Source organism: Chlorocebus sabaeus, chromosome 12, assembly GCF_047675955.1.
Source record: "Chlorocebus sabaeus isolate Y175 chromosome 12, mChlSab1.0.hap1, whole genome shotgun sequence".
Classification (NCBI taxonomy): domain Eukaryota; kingdom Metazoa; phylum Chordata; class Mammalia; order Primates; family Cercopithecidae; genus Chlorocebus; species Chlorocebus sabaeus.
In genome coordinates, this window is record NC_132915.1 from 10029435 (window position 1) to 10044957 (window position 15523).

The window sequence follows — 15523 nt, forward strand, 5'->3', positions numbered from 1 at the left end:
CCATGCCTATGTCCTGAATGGTATTGCCTAGGTTTTCTTCTAGGGTTTTTATGGTTTTAGGTCTAACATGTAAGCCTTTAATCCATCTTGAATTAATTTTTGTATAAGATGTAAGGAAGGGATCCAGTTTCAGCTTTCTACATATGGCTAGCCAGTTTTCCCAGCACCATTTATTAAATGGTACTCTATACATTCTATCTTGCATCTTGCCTTTTTCTTTTAACAACCTGTTTCAGAAATCTTCCCATTGCTTACATAAAGAGACACATATTTCATTTGAAGGATGCACCACAATGATGAACATCTGTGGTTTCCAATAGTTTGCTGTTGAAACAACGTTGCAATGGAGTAACTTTGTACATGTCATTTCACATGTGTAAAACGTGTCTATTGGAGAAATTACTAGAAGTGGCTTTGCTGAATCTGAGGGTCTATGCATTTGTGATTTGATTAACATAGTCAAATTATGCTGCCACCAGCAATGTATGAAAGTGCTTGTTTCCCCATAGCTTGGTCAATGAACTATTAGACCTGAGATCTTTAGCCATCCAATATGTGGAAAACTGTAACTTTAGTTTACATTTGTTTACTGTATGTGAAGTTGAGCATCCTTTCAGAAGTTTAAGGCCTATTCTGTCCTGTCTGGGTCAGAGTATGCCCTTTTATTTTATTTTTATTTTTATCTTTTGAGACAGAGTCTCGCTCTGATGCCCAGGCTGGAGTACCGTGGCGCCATCTCGGCTCACTGTAACCTCTGCCTCCCAGGTTCAAGCGATTCTCCTGCCTCAGCCTCCTGAGTAGCTAGGATTGCAGGCGCACGCTACCACATCCGGCTAATTTTTTTGTATTTTTAATAGAGATGGGTTTCACCATGTTGGTCAGGCTGGTCTCGAACTCCGGACCTGATGATCCGCCCGCCTGGGCCTCCCAAAGTGCTGGGATTATGGGCGTGAGCCTCCATGCCCGGCCTTCAGAGTATGCCCTTTTAAAAACCTGTGGGTACACGTAGCCAACTGACATTTTAAGACAAGAGGCCCAACAGACCCTCTTTCCACAACGCAGCTCGGGGCCTGTCTGTCTTCATAATTGTGCCTGGGTCTCAGAGCCAGAAAACAGAATCTGCGCGCTGTCGAAGCCGGAACCTCTACTTACAGGTGCGGAGCTTCCGGCCTGCCTGGGGAAGGAGCCCGCCCTTCCCGGCTGCGTACTGCGGCGCAGCAAGTCACGTGACGCAGAGGCGTGGCAGATAGGAGGTGCCAGCCGCCATTGCTCCGTGGGCCCTGCTGCGGGCAAGCTCTCCGCGCATGGGTTTTTTATGCGGGATTAAGCTTGCTGCTGCGTGACAGCGGAGGGCTACGAAAAGGCGCAGTGGAGCCCGGAGCTGTCCCCCCTGACTCGACGCAGCTTCCGTTCTCCTGGGGACGTGTCCCACAGGACCCGCCCCGGTGGTCAGCTGCTGCGCTGTTGCTAGGCAACAGCGTGCGCGCTCAGAGCGGCGTGCGGCGAAGTGGGATTTGGAAGCTTAGGGTCACAGGGGCCCAGGGGCCCAGGCCCACCGACTGCACCGGGATGGACCAGTACTGCATCCTGGGCCGCATCGGGGAGGGCGCCCACGGCATCGTCTTCAAGGCCAAGCACGTGGAGGTGAGGCCGGACCGCGGCAGGCAGCCTGGCGGGGGTGTGCCCCCGCCACCCTCCGGCTAACGCTCTAAGCTCTTTCGGTTCCCTTTTTACATCCAGTACAGTTTTAAAAACCTACTCCTATTCTAAACCTATTTTGGGCCGTTGCGCTTCCCTCTGCACAGCTGGCTTGGTCCCCTACCCCAGCGCCTGGGTCTCAGGCTAGTCCTAGACCCCAGAGGAGGGCCTCTGGCCGGGCCGGGGGCGCGTCTCTCTCTCGCAACCACCCTCCCCCTACCCACCTTCATCTCTTTCCCAGCCGAGGGTGGGCTGGCAGTGTCTGCCTTCTATCCTGCAGACTGGCGAGATAGTTGCCCTCAAGAAGGTGGCCCTAAGGCGGTTGGAGGACGGCATTCCTAACCAGGCCCTGCGGGAGATTAAGGCTCTGCAGGAGATGGAAGACAATCAGTATGTGAGTAGGGGAGGGGGGGCATCGTATTCTCACCCTCCATTGTTCGTTCCCACTTCCTCGTGCCTTCATTTTTCCAGCTACGCCTTCACCAGCTTTCAGGATTTTCCTCCCTCTGCCACACACACTGCTCATTCATCTGCCTCCTTACCCTTTTGCCCTTTTTTGTCCACTTGTTCACCTTCATTTACTTCATTCTTTCATTTCTCGCACATTCACTCTCATTTACCTACTTATTTCCTAATGTATTCATTCATTCACCGACTTATTTTTTTCTCAAAACATGCAGTGATTTGTAATGTAACTAGCAACTATTGAGCTCCCGATGTGTTCTGCAGGCATTGTATACATTGTCATTTTGAGACCTCTTTACTACTGTACAAGGCAGGTTTCAGGATCTCTGTTTCTCAGGTGAGAGGAGGAGGTTATGTCAGTTATGTCCCCAGCTCATGGGCCCTACGTTAGTCAGTAGAGGGTTTGGCCCAGGTTTGATTGAGAGTCCAGACGTTCTTCCCTTTGGACCTCCCATAGGCTCCAGCTTCTGAGGACTTAAATGTGTTAACAAGAGACAGAGGCAACAGGGCCCACCTAGTGTGGTTCATGCTGTGATAGGGTACCTGGAGGGGCTACTGGAACACGAAGAGGGGCATCTTTCACCTCTAGCGTCATTACTCTTTTGGTGCTGTGTCTCATCCATGTCGAGATAGGGAATGTATTTGACTCCCCGGAGAGTAACAGGGTTGGGTCTCTGTGATCCTCTGAGTTACCTTTGCTGTTCCCTGGAGATATTCATGATATACTGGATGACAAAAGCATGTTACAAAATTTTGTGTCATCTGGGTTTTGTTTGGAAATACATATGTGAATGTGTATTTGTGTGTGCCATATCTGTTGTAAAGTCTGGTAGAATACACTGTAAGACTGACTGCGGGATTTTTCTTTTGTTCTTTTTCTTCTTTCGGATTTTAGTCGTACCTGAATGTGTGCATGTGTTTTGATCTGTTAAATGGTTGTGTACTACCTGAAAAATCAGAAAACAGCAATCAGGCCATTTTGATTTTTTGAGGAAGATAAAAGGGCTTCCAGACAGCCATGTGTGGGATGGGTGGAGAGAGATTCATAAGGAAGCTGGTGATATGGTCCCTGCATCCAGTTGGTCAGCAATTCTGAAGGTTCTAACTTTAAAACATACTCTAGATTTGCTCCTTGCCCAAGTCATCATCACCACTCATCAGAATGACAGCGGCAGCCTCCCCACTGCTCTCCGTAGCCACAGTCCGGAGGGCTTTGTCAAAAGTGTAAGTCATCGGCTCCCCTGCATAAAGAGCCCTGGTGGCTTCTCTTCACACTTAGAGCACTGTCACCATGTGCCCACCTCCTGCTGGCCTCTGTCTTTTCTCTCATTCAACACAGCTTCTTAGGCATCGCTCCAGTGACCAGCACCTACCTAGGGTCCAGGAGCACAGAACAGGGCAGACACATCCTTCCCTTAAACGAGCTTATGTTCTCACATCCCTCTAGCCTCCTTCTGTGCTGGCGTTAGGGCCTTGCACTTGCTTTTCGTCCTGCTCACAGCTTCATCCCAGATCCCCACAAACTGGGTCTTCATCTAGCCCCACCCACCTAAATAAAGAAGTATCCTTTTCTCCACTCACAAAATCACACTATCCTCTTGTATTTCTGTTGATTTTTTTTTTTTTTTTTGATACAGGGTCTCACTCTGTCACCCAGGCTGGAGGGTAGAAGTGTGATTTTGGCTCCCTGTAGTCTTAACCTTCTGGGCTCAGGTGATCCTCCCACCTCAGCCTGCCAAGTAGCTAGGACTACAGGCACATGCCATCACTCCTGACTAGTTTTTTGTATTTTTTGTAGAGACAAGGTTTCACCATGTTGCCCAGGCTGGTCTCAAACACCTCGGTTCAAGCCATTCGCCTACCTTGGTCGTCCAAAGTGCTGGGATTACAGGCATGAGACGGCACACTCGGCCCCCTTGTATTTTGGTTCCTGTACTTACAGAATCTGAATAGATACCATTTGTTCATTTATTTGTTAAATTGTCCTCTGCGCTGTGAGTTCATTAAAAGTCCTGTCTTTCAGTTCACTGCTCTGTGTAGCCTGGCTCCTCTGACAGTGGTGGCCTCAGTGTTTGTGATGTGTCTGTAGCTGTCCCAGCACTGAGAAAGGTGGGATTCCTAGTGTCCTTTCCTTGGTGCTGGGATTCAATGGCTCTAGAGGAAACAGAAGGAGACCTGTGTGACCATTTCATGTGCGACCATCCAGATGATTTTCAGGCAGGTGGGCTGGGTGGGCGGACCAGATGGTGCCACTAAATGACCTTTTTTAGACCTTTTCTTTTAGTGTTCATGGAGAATTAGAGTGGGGGCCCACCTTATCTCAGGAGAGCAGAGCAAATCATGAGCACGGAGCTCTGATTCTTAGCTCAGGTCCATGTCACCTTCTTCGCTTTCTTTTTGGATCCAGGGTCCTCTGTCAGGGCATGGGCTGGGGTCTTAGGGTCACAGAGAGGGTCTGGTGACTTGAGTCTGGGGGCTAACAGGATGTCCTGCCCACAGGTGGTGCAGCTGAAGGCTGTGTTCCCACACGGTGCAGGCTTTGTGCTGGCCTTTGAGTTCATGCTGTCAGATCTGGCTGAGGTGGTGCGCCATGCCCAGAGGCCACTAGCCCAGGCACAGGTCAAGAGCTACCTGCAGATGCTGCTCAAGGGCGTCGCCTTCTGCCATGCCAACAACATTGTGCATCGGGTCAGTCTCTGCGTAGGCCGGACATGGGGTCTGGGGAGCTGACTCGGCTTGGGGATGGGGCTAGCCCTTGTAAAAAGTGTGGTAAGAAGTCGGGACAGAGCTGGTCAAGGCCGCCAGGTAAGCGGCCAGGGCATGGCACTGGAGGGGGTGGGGACCGGGGGTGACCTGGGTGGTGGACTGCCAAGCCCACCTGTCCCAAGGTCCTATGGGGGATTTGGAGAGACTGATGCTTCTTTTGGTACCCCCAGGACCTGAAACCTGCCAACCTGCTCATCAGCGCCTCAGGCCAGCTCAAGATAGCGGACTTTGGCCTGGCCCGAGTCTTTTCCCCAGACGGCAGCCGCCTCTACACCCACCAGGTGGCCACCAGGTAGGGAGGGCCAGATCCCTTCCAGTCCTCTCCATGGGGAAGAGATGCTTCTGGGCCTTTTCTCCAGACATTGCTTGTGGGGCTGGGGTCACCTCCCCAGGCATCCTTTTCTCAGCCCAGTGCCTACCAGCCCTCTTCCTCGCAGGTGGTACCGAGCCCCCGAGCTCCTGTATGGTGCCCGCCAGTATGACCAAGGCGTCGATCTGTGGTGAGACCCCCGTGGGTGGTCAAAGGGTAACATGGCTCATGGATTTCTGCTAGGCTCTGAGGTCTCTGAGCTGTTTCGTGGTCTTTTCCCTGGTGGGAGTTTAGGCTCCCTTAAGGGTGTTTTCCCTGTTGGGGTATTCTGAGCACTTTGGGGTTGGGGTTCCTGACTATGATGTTTTCGAGCTGGGTGGGGGCCAGGTGGGATGAGAATGGTGGCCCCAGGTGGGAAGCTTTCTGGGCTAGGTGGGGAGGTGGTCTGAGCTGGTATGTGCTGGAGTTAGAGCCCAGAATATGGTATTTCTGAGCGGTCAGAGGCCCGTGTCTTTGGACATGAAAGCTCTGAGCTTTTTTTTGCAAGAAGAAGATAGTTGGCAGTGCCCATGGTTCTGAGATTTGGGGCAGGTTTGCAGGTCTGACCCAGAAGCGTCCTAGAGCAGGAGTCTCTGAGAAGTCTTGGAACAGCTGGGGCTTTGCTCTGGGTTATAGGGTTGAGGGCTTTGAGGGTTCAGGGACTGGGCCTCTGGACGTGAGGCTCCAGGGCTGGCTTGTGGGGCCTTGCCCTGGAGTGCAGTGTTATAGCTGCTCTGTGGGTGGGTCTGTGGTCCATGGTAGGAGATCTCTGAGCTGCTTGGGGCTCTGTGTCCACAGGGCTGTCGGCTGCATCATGGGGGAGCTGTTGAATGGGTCCCCCCTTTTCCCGGGCGAGAACGACATTGAACAGCTTTGCTATGTGCTTCGCATCTTGGGCACACCAAACCCTCAAGTCTGGCCGGTTTGTAGGGGCCCTTGGTGAGGCGGGTGTGGGGCAGGTTTACTCCACTCCCAACAGCAAGTAACCACTCCCTCCCCTGAACCTTCTCTCTCCTGGCCCCAACCCCCCTTGATGGACAGGGACCACTGTCCCGGCCCAACTCAGGGGTTCCTCCTCCTGCTGTCATGCGGGTTGAGGTAGGTCCTGTCCTTTGTCCCTTTCACCCCAGTACACACATGTGCAGTGTCTCAGCAAGCTGTGCACAGAGCTGTCATCTGAGAGGGCAAGGGGATGGATGAAGGAATATAGGGGTGGGTGAGTGAATGAATGATGGGTTGGGGAAACACACGAGTGGGAGAGCACCCCCCATGTGAGAGTGTGTTAGGGGCTGAGAGCTGACAGCAGAGGGCATGGCAAGGGTTGGGGACTACTCTCATTGTACCCTGTTCCTTCTCCCTGGCCCAGGAGCTCACTGAGCTGCCGGACTACAACAAGATCTCCTTTAAGGAGCAGGCGCCCGTGCCCCTGGAGGAGGTACTGCCCGACTCCTCTCCCCAGGCATTGGATCTGCTGGGTCAGTTCCTCCTCTACCCTCCTCGCCAGCGTATCGCAGCTTCCAAGGTAGGGCCAGAGGCCATGGTCTCTGCTCCTTCAGCTCCCCTCCCCATTGCCCTGGTACTTTGTACTTGGTAGCCACGTGACCCCATCAAGTCAGCAACCCTCAGAACCTGTGATGGGCGTGGACCAGCACCAGGCATCTGGAACCCAGGGGACAGGGGCCTTGGAGGAGGTGTGCCTCTCATGAGTAGACCTCACTGGACATCCCCAGACTTCCCCTGAGGGTGGCCCACAAGAGGGGCATGCCCAACTCACAGGAGAGCACATGTCCAGGGTGCTGGCTTCTGGGCTGCCCCGACCCTGTGGCAGATACAATAAGAGAGTCACTGGGGACTCATTCCTTTATTCCATTAGCAAGTATTTTCTGCACATCTGGCACATGCAGGGATTGTCCTGGGCGCCACCCAGAGGGTAAACAATCAGACCTGCCTCCACGGGGCACTTCTGGTGGTGAGGTAGCTCCAGGCCCAAATGGTCACAAGAGGTCATGTTCTCCAGGTGTGGGAGCCCCAGGAGAGAGGCGAGGCCGACTGTGGGGTCAAGCAAAGCTTCCTGTTGGAGGGCAGGTTTAAGCACGAGATGTTTGAGGAGGTGTTCACTGAAGGGAGAGATGGTGTGCAGCGGCCTGGAGGAGAGGACCCAGGAAGGCTGGTTATGGCTAGAAGGCCTGGGAGGACGATGAGGACCATAGGAGCATGGGCTGACACGTGTCAGGGTGTCTCTCTCAGGGGTCCCTGTCCCCTCCCTGCACTTAGCACCAGCAGCATGTGTTCACATACACCCTCTCGGTCTCCACTGTCAGCAGCTCCTGTGGGCTCTGTGTCCACAGTGTACCCAAGCCGTGTGACCCTTATCTCTTGGATTACCTCCCAGAATCTGGGTCTCCCCTTATCCCATGTAATCTCTTCTCCACCTGGCAGAGAGAGTAACTTTATCCAAGTAGAATAGGACACATTCCTTCTCTGCCAGGGTCCTCCTGTGGCTCCATCTCAGAGGAAAAGCCAGGGTCCTTTCCGTGGCCCACAGATGCCATATGCTTGGGTCCCGTCACCTTATGACGCTGCCTGCTGTTGTGCCCTGTGCTCACTCCTCTCCAGCCCCAGGGGTCTGTACACTTTTGTCCCTGCCCTGGAGCCTCATGTCCCACTTGCTTATGTCTCAAGTCTTGGCTTAAATGTCACCTCTCAGATGGCCTTCCCTCATGACTCTTCAGATCTGCAGCCTCTCCAGGATTCCTCATTCCTCTGTCTTGCTTTCTCTTTTCCACTGCACTAATCATTATCTGACATACTGTGTATTTTACTTCATCTTGTTTATTACCCATAGACAAAAGCTCTATGTCAGAAAAACAGAGCTTTTGTCTGTTTTATTAACGGCGATGTCCCCAGCTTCTGGAATAGCGCTTCAGACGTAGTAGATGCTCAGAAAACACCCAGACACACTGAGGCAGCTGAATGCACAGATGAAGGAACATCTGCCTGAGGTGGGGACAGGAAGGTGACTAGTTTCCTTCCGCTGTTCCTTACTTGCCACCCTCAGGCTCTCCTCCATCAGTACTTCTTCACAGCTCCCCTGCCTGCCCATCCATCTGAGCTGCCGATTCCTCAGCGTCTAGGGGGACCTGCCCCCAAGGCCCATCCAGGGCCCCCCCACATCCATGACTTCCACGTGGACCGGCCTCTTGAGGAGTCGCTGTTGAACCCAGAGCTGATCCGGCCTTTCATCCCGGAGGGGTGAGAAGTTGGCCCTGGTCCTGTCTGCCTGCTCCTCAGGACCACTCAGTCCACCTGTTCCTCTGCCACCTGCCTGGTTCCACCCTCCAAGGCCTCCCCATGCCCACACTGGGCCCACACCACACCCTGCCCCTTAGCCCTTGTCAGAGTTGGTTTCAAAGCAGAGGTCATGTTCCCAGCCAAGAGCATGAGAACATCCACCTGAGCAGAGGAGATTGACGGCCTGTGCTTGGTGAGCCTTAACTTCTGTGTGCTCATCAGAACACATCAGAACAGTGAGCTCTGCTGCCAGTCAAGGCCTGCCTATGCAGAATGGCACTGCCTGCCTTGGTGCTACTTCCCCAAGTGCTGCCTCCTGGTCAAGGAGAAGTGCAGAGAGTTAAGGTGTCCTTATGTTGGAAACTCAAGTGGAAGGAAGATTTGGTTTGGTTTTATTCTCAAAGCCATTAAACACTAGTTCAGTATGTGAGATTATAGATTCTAAAAACCTCAGGTAGCTCTGCCTTATGTCTTCCTCCTCCATTTCTCTCAAGGGAAATGGCTAAGGTGGCATTGTCTCATGGCCCTCGTTTTTGGGGGTCATGGGGAAGGTAGCACCAGATATAGCCACTTTTGCCCTGAGGGCCTCCTGTGTGCTTCACATGACTGAGCACTCATTTGCAAGTGAGGGAGACAGAAGTCTAGGCCCAGGGATGGCTCCAGTTGGGGATCCAGCAGGAGACCCTCCGCACATGAGGCTGGTTTACCAACATCTACTCCCTCAGGATGAGTGTGAGCCACAAGCAGCTGTGTATATAAGGAAACAAGCATTCCTGGAATTAATTTATAAATTTAATAAATCCCAATATAATCCCAGCCAGTGTTTTTTCCTTATTATAATTTGATAAGGCGATTATAAAAAACACATGGAAGGAAGTGGAACCAGATGCATAAGAGAAAATGATGGAAGGACTTATAGTATCAGATACCACTATTTAAAAGTTTATATAATAATAAAGAGTATGATTGTGGTTCAAGGATAAAAACAGACTAGAGAAACTTATTCTTAGCCATCCTTTATTTTTATTTTTATTTATTTTTTGATGGAGTCTTGCTCTCTTGCCCAGGCTGGAGTGCAGTGGCGCGATCTCAGCTCACTGCAACCTCCGCCTCCTGGGTTCAAGTGATTTTCCTGCCTCAGCCTCCTGAGTAGCTGGGACTACAGGTGGGTGCTACCACACCTGTCTAATTTTTGTATTTTTACTAGAGACAGGGTTTCACTGTGTTAGCCAGGATGGTCTTGATCTCCTGACCTCGTGATCTGCCCACCTGGGCCTCCCAAAGTGCTGAGATTATAGGCGTGAGCCACCATGCCCAGCCCCAGTCATCCTTTATTTTTAAAACGTTTATTTTATGCTTCATGTGGATAAACTCTTCTGTGAGCACTGAGGGTCACTAACACTGCTACAGATGTTGGCCATCAAGCACTTAGTGGAGAGAGAAAACATATTCAGCCCTTGTTCTTGGCTTTCAGTAAAGTCTGATGTTTTCATGATATGGCCTATTTTCATTTCTCCAGCCACATCTTTTGCAGACTGTAAGCTTCTAACAGAACTTCAAAGGGAACTCTAAAATGTATATAACATTTGCAATTAAAAGGATAAAAAATGATTTACTATGCATACAGAAACTGAAAATGTGGTGTAGTTATTTGATACCAAATAATAGAGGCCAGGCGCAGTGGCTCATGCCTGTAATCCCAACACTTTGGGAGGCCGAGGTGGGCAGATCACCCGAGGTTGGGAGTTCAAGACCACCCTGGCCAACATGGTGAAATCCCATCTCTACTAAAAATACAAATATTAGCTGGGTGTGGTGGTGCATGCCTGTAATCCCAGCTACTTGGGAGACTGAGGCAGGAGAATCGCTTAAACCTGGGAGACAGAGGTTGCAGTGAGCCGAGATTGTGCGAGTGAGACTCCCGTCTCAAAAAAAAAAAAGATTTTAAGGCAAAGATCTGTTATTTAGTATAAGATACAATTTCAAGGCAAAAATCATTACTAGTGGTAAACACATTCAGTTCTAATTATATTCAGTTCATTGGTAAAATTTTCCAAATTTGTATGTACCTAATAATATAGTCTCAAATATCAATATTAGAAATGAATAGGATTCAAAAGACTAAGGCTATTAGAAGTAACTTTATACATGTGAAATTTTGGTAAAATTGACAAATCCATAGAAAAATTCAACTTGCAATAATCAAAAACCCCTGAAGTGTCTTCAAACTGTTAAAAAGGAATTGAACCTCCAAATTAAAATATTTTCATTATGTAATCTCCAGGCCCAGATAGCTTCACTACTAAATTCTACCAATCACTTAAAGAGAAAGTGTCACGATTCCAGAGAATACAGGAGTAAGCCTACTCAGCTTATTTTGTGACACCAGCAATAGTCTTGATACTAAAATTCAACAAGGACATTAGAAAAATGAAAATTATATAATTATTCTTGTGTTTCAAAAATAAAGGGGCTGGGCGCGGTGGCTCAAGCCTGTAATCCTAGCACTTTGGGAGGCCGAGACGGGCGGATCATGAGGTCAGAAGATCGAGACCATCCTGGCTAACAAACACAGTGAAACCCCGTCTCTACTAAAAAAATACAAAAAAAAAAACAACTAGCCGGGTTCGGTGGCGGGCGCCTGTAGTCCCAGCTACTCGGAAGGCTGAGGCAGGAGAATGGCGTGAACCCCGGAGGCGGAGCTTGCAGTGAGCTGAGATTGCGCCACTGCACTCCAGCCTGGGCGACAGAGCGAGACTCCGTCTCAAAAAATAAAATAAAATAAAATAAAATAAAATAAAATAAAATAAAATAAAGGAAAAATCAGCTGGGTGTGATGGCTTATGCCTGTAATCTCAACACTTTGGGAGGCTGAGGTGGGAGGACTGTTTAAGTTCAGGAGTTTGAGACCAGCCTTGGCTGATATGGCAAGACACCGTCTCCACAAAAAAAAATTATCCAGGTGTGGTGGCATGCACCTGTAGTGCCAGCTACATGAGAGGCTGAGGTGGGAGGATTGCTTAAGGCAGCAGTGAGCCGTGATCACGCCACTGCACTCAGCCTGGGTGACAAAGAGTGAGACCACGCCTCCCCATAAGGGTAGCCCCCACACAACAGGAGTGTTGTCCTCCCTGACCCTTGCCTGGCCAGGCTCTTCCCAAGGGTGAGGCCCCTAGTGGCATAAGGGTCTCCAAAGAGCCTGGGGCCACAGGCCTTTCTCTGGGGGCCACAGGAGCTCAGGGTCTGGCCAGCCTGTCCCCAGCCCAGGGCAGACCACCAGTTGTTTGGTGGTTACTGCAATGGGATTCAGTCTCAAACCTCCCCAGAGACCCTGATGTCAGGGCCCCTGGTTCCCACAGTACTGCTTTGGGCAGGAATGCTGGGCCCCCATCCCTTCAGCATCTGCCCTGGCTACCTCCAAGGCCATGGACAGACTGGCCTTGCAACCCCGTTGGGGCCCATCATCAACCTGTGCCCAGCCTTCTGAAGATCCACAGGAAGAGCTCAAGACACCTCCCCTTCACAGTGGCCCGTGTCCTATCCCTGTCAGTTTCACTGACCTGCATGGTCTGGAAGGAGCTAGGACAGCAGCCTACCCTGCAAGCTGCCCGGAAGCCCGGGATGGCCCCTCCCTCAGCCAGCTGAAACCACCGTCCACTGGGAAGATGGCTACTTGGAGGCCTCTGGAGGGAAGGGGGTGTGTGGCATCCTCATAGCTCTGGCTAGCCAGCAGGATGTCTTGTGTCCTCATGCTGACCTCCTGTGGGACAGCCCCCTAACGGCACAAGGTCCAGCCCCAGAGGCATCTGATCTGGCCTCAACCCGAGCCTGGGGCCCCCAGCAGCCAAGGTGATCACCAAAGGGACTGAGCCACATGTGGCTCTGACCAGTACTGGAATCTAGCTCAAGGCAAGGCGAGCCCTCTCAGAGCAGTGCATGGCTACTTGGGACCTGTGCAAACCCCAAAAGACCAAGTCGGCGACCTTAAGGGGCCCGAATAGCAACCAGTCACCTTGGCAATGAGGCTGCAGGAGTAGGCATACAAGGAGGCAGGGATGGCCAGGCTCCAGGACCGAGTGGTCACCTGGTCACCCATGAGAAAGAGCCCTGAGGCCAAGTATGGTGCTGGGCCCTCCTGCTCCAGGTGGTAGGACTGGAGGAAACTGGGCAGGCCTGGGCCCAGGAGACTGGGTCCCTCTATCTGCCATCCTTGGCAGGTCATGGTCCCCAAAACTCATGAAATGTGGCCTTACTCAAAGCAAGGAGGCTCCAAGGTGGGGACCAGAGTCCTCAGTCTGGGTTCACCATTCAGAGCTTCCCTCCCGGGGACAAGGGATGCTCCCTTGGCCTCATGCCCACCCCCACCCCACATATTGGTTAAAAGACGATAAATTATTTATCATTATGACTCACCTGTTCTTGGGGCACCCAGAGTTGTCTGCAAGAAGCATCAGACACCCTGGAGCAGGTGGGAGAAGACGGTGGCACAGCCCATGCTGCCCGACCTGCCTCCCCCTTGCAAAGGCTATAGTAGGGCCCGGGGTCATACGGAGCCAAGGTTCCCATATACTTTGTGTAAGGCCATCAGGAGGCCTCAGGAAATCTGAGCGGGGAAGTCAAAATTCTCTGATTGCCCACTCAAATGTCCTAATCCCACATCTCAGGGTCGTCTTCTTTCCCTCTCTGGGCCTGACTTCAAAATTGCCATTGACCACAAGGCTGCTTCCCTCCCACAAGCCAAGCAAACCACCTACAACCATGCTTCTGCCATGATGAACAAGAGAGGTTATACTAGAACCTAAGGGACAAGGGGGTCCCAAATTAGATGATCTCTGGGAAACCCATGGGGCAGTTACAGTTCTTACTAGGGTCAGATTATGGTATCTCCTTCAAGCCATCCCCGCCTTCTGTGCCTGCCCCTGATCTCCACCAGTGGCAGGTACCCGCCCTACACAGGGATCTGGTGATCGTGGAATCAGGTTCCCCTGAAAGATAATCACCCTTTTCCATTAACTGTGGTTTGGGCTCCAAAAAATAACCACCACAGCCTGGCTCTGTTGGATGTGGATGCTCAAACCTCCCTAATCCCAGGAACACTCATGCTTTCAAGGGACCCTTCAAGGAGGTGACAGGCTTGGAAGGAAGATTAATAAGCCACTTAACTATTAAAGTTAGTCCCTAGGGCCAGGCGTGGTGGCTGACGCCTGTAATCCCAACACTTTGGGAGGCCGAGGTGGGTGAATCACCTGAGGTCAGGAGTTTGAGACCAGCCTGGCCAATGTGGCAAAACCTTGTCTCTACTAAAAATACAAAAATTAGCCAGGCATAGTGGTGAGTGCCTGTAATCCCAGCTACTCGGAAGGCTGAGGCAGGAGAATTGCTTGAACCCGGGAGGCGGAGGTTGCAGTGAGCAGAAATTGTGCCACTGCACTCCAGCCTGGGTGACAGAGCAAGACTGTCTCTAAATAAATAAATAAATATAGTTAGTTCCATTTTGCTAAAAAATACTTCTGTTCTTGTTCCCATTATTGAATGGACCTCTTCAGTCAGCAGCAACAAGCCTAAGGCTTTTACACTGTTGGTGGGTGGGTTCCCTGTGGGAACCGGTTAGCCTTCCTCTATGCAGTTGAGGTGGTAGATACATCGCTGTGCTGGCTGAGACAAGACACCAAAGGGTGCCAGCCTGTCAGGACTGACTTGGGTAAGAAGAAGTGCTGATTCCTACCATCTCACCTTTCGGTTCCTTTAAGCCTGTGCTTAAAGCTGTTACTGATGACTGGACTTACTATAGACGATACAAAGCTACACAATGCTGTTCTCTTCATTAGAGCATCTCTACCAGATATTGTCACCTTAATGGATGATATTCAAAACAATATGGGCAAATGGTTTAGAGTTACTGCACAGACTTGGCTAACATGTTTTATTCACTAAAACTTTTTCATGACAGCCAACCACAATCTGACTTAACCTTTGAGAGTCAACAGCACAGCTTTACCTGACTGCCTGCACTGCAGTGAAAGGCCTTTACTTACACCTGGACTTTGCTAAGAGGACCTAGATGCTTGCCCCACACTTCCCCCAAGAAACTTAGCTTTGGCATCATATCAGTGACATCCTCCTCACTGGTCCTGACCAAGACTTTGTTTCACAGGTCATCACAGCTGGGAGCAAGCACCCCATTGACAGGGGATGGACAGTTGCCCCACATAAGGTACAAGACCCCTCCTGACCTGTTAAAGTGTTGGGCTACACCTAGAACTCAGAGAGGTAAACTATTGCCAATTTGGCAAAAGATAATCTCCTGGAAGCTCTCTAACCTCCCACATCAATAAAGGGATTCAATCAACAATGGGATTCTGGCACCAATACATCCCTTCCTCCCATATTTCTTCGTATCCAGTCACCCACAACTTTTCTGCTTTTTAGTTATCAAAACTGAAGCCCTTACTAGGGCAGAGCCAATTTACCCTATGAACCGAGATTCCTATTATGCCCTGGGTAATAGAAAAAGCTCACTATAAAATTGGATCAGCAACAGAAACCTCCTTACTACAATGGAAATGGTATTTACAGAATCCACCCACATTTAGTCCTACTGGAGTGTCATGTTGCATGAGAACATAGCCACATACCCTGCCACTGAGGTCAGCTTGCCAAAACCCTGAAAATGCCTCTGCCTGCTGCTCAGTGGGGAGTGGAGGATGGTCAGCAGTCTCAAAACAAGAAAACCAATAGCCTCTCATTACTGATGAGTCAGCACAGGGCATAAGGAGCTCAGACCAAGGACAGCTACAGCCTTTAACCCCATTCAGACACTCATTCCATATGTGCACTACTCCTAGCAATAGATACGCCATTTTCCCAAGGTTTCTATCTTCACAAACTCCTGGTTAATGGCTAATGAGCTAACTACTTGGTTGGGACTTTGGCAATATCAGAGCTGGAAAATAC

The 15523-nt window shown here is 50.8% G+C and overlaps 1 protein-coding gene across 2 annotated transcripts; it reads left to right on the top strand.

The window, feature by feature from the left end:
• Window positions 1–1218: 1218 nt before the first annotated feature.
• CDK20 (cyclin dependent kinase 20) lies at window positions 1219–9385 on the top strand. Of its 2 annotated transcripts, XM_007969682.3 has the most exons (8): window positions 1222–1644; window positions 1979–2092; window positions 4663–4851; window positions 5100–5221; window positions 5367–5429; window positions 6077–6200; window positions 6645–6800; window positions 8337–9385. In XM_007969682.3, the coding sequence occupies exons 1-8, from the start codon at window positions 1570–1572 to the stop codon at window positions 8532–8534; spliced, it is 1041 nt and encodes a 346-aa protein (XP_007967873.1). In that variant the 5' UTR covers window positions 1222–1569; the 3' UTR covers window positions 8535–9385. The 2 variants fall into 2 exon arrangements, with proteins under 2 accessions (XP_007967875.1, XP_007967873.1); XM_007969684.3 differs by lacking the exons at window positions 5367–5429; window positions 6077–6200 and having other exon boundaries at window positions 1219–1644; window positions 8337–8520.
• Window positions 9386–15523: the final 6138 nt, after the last annotated feature.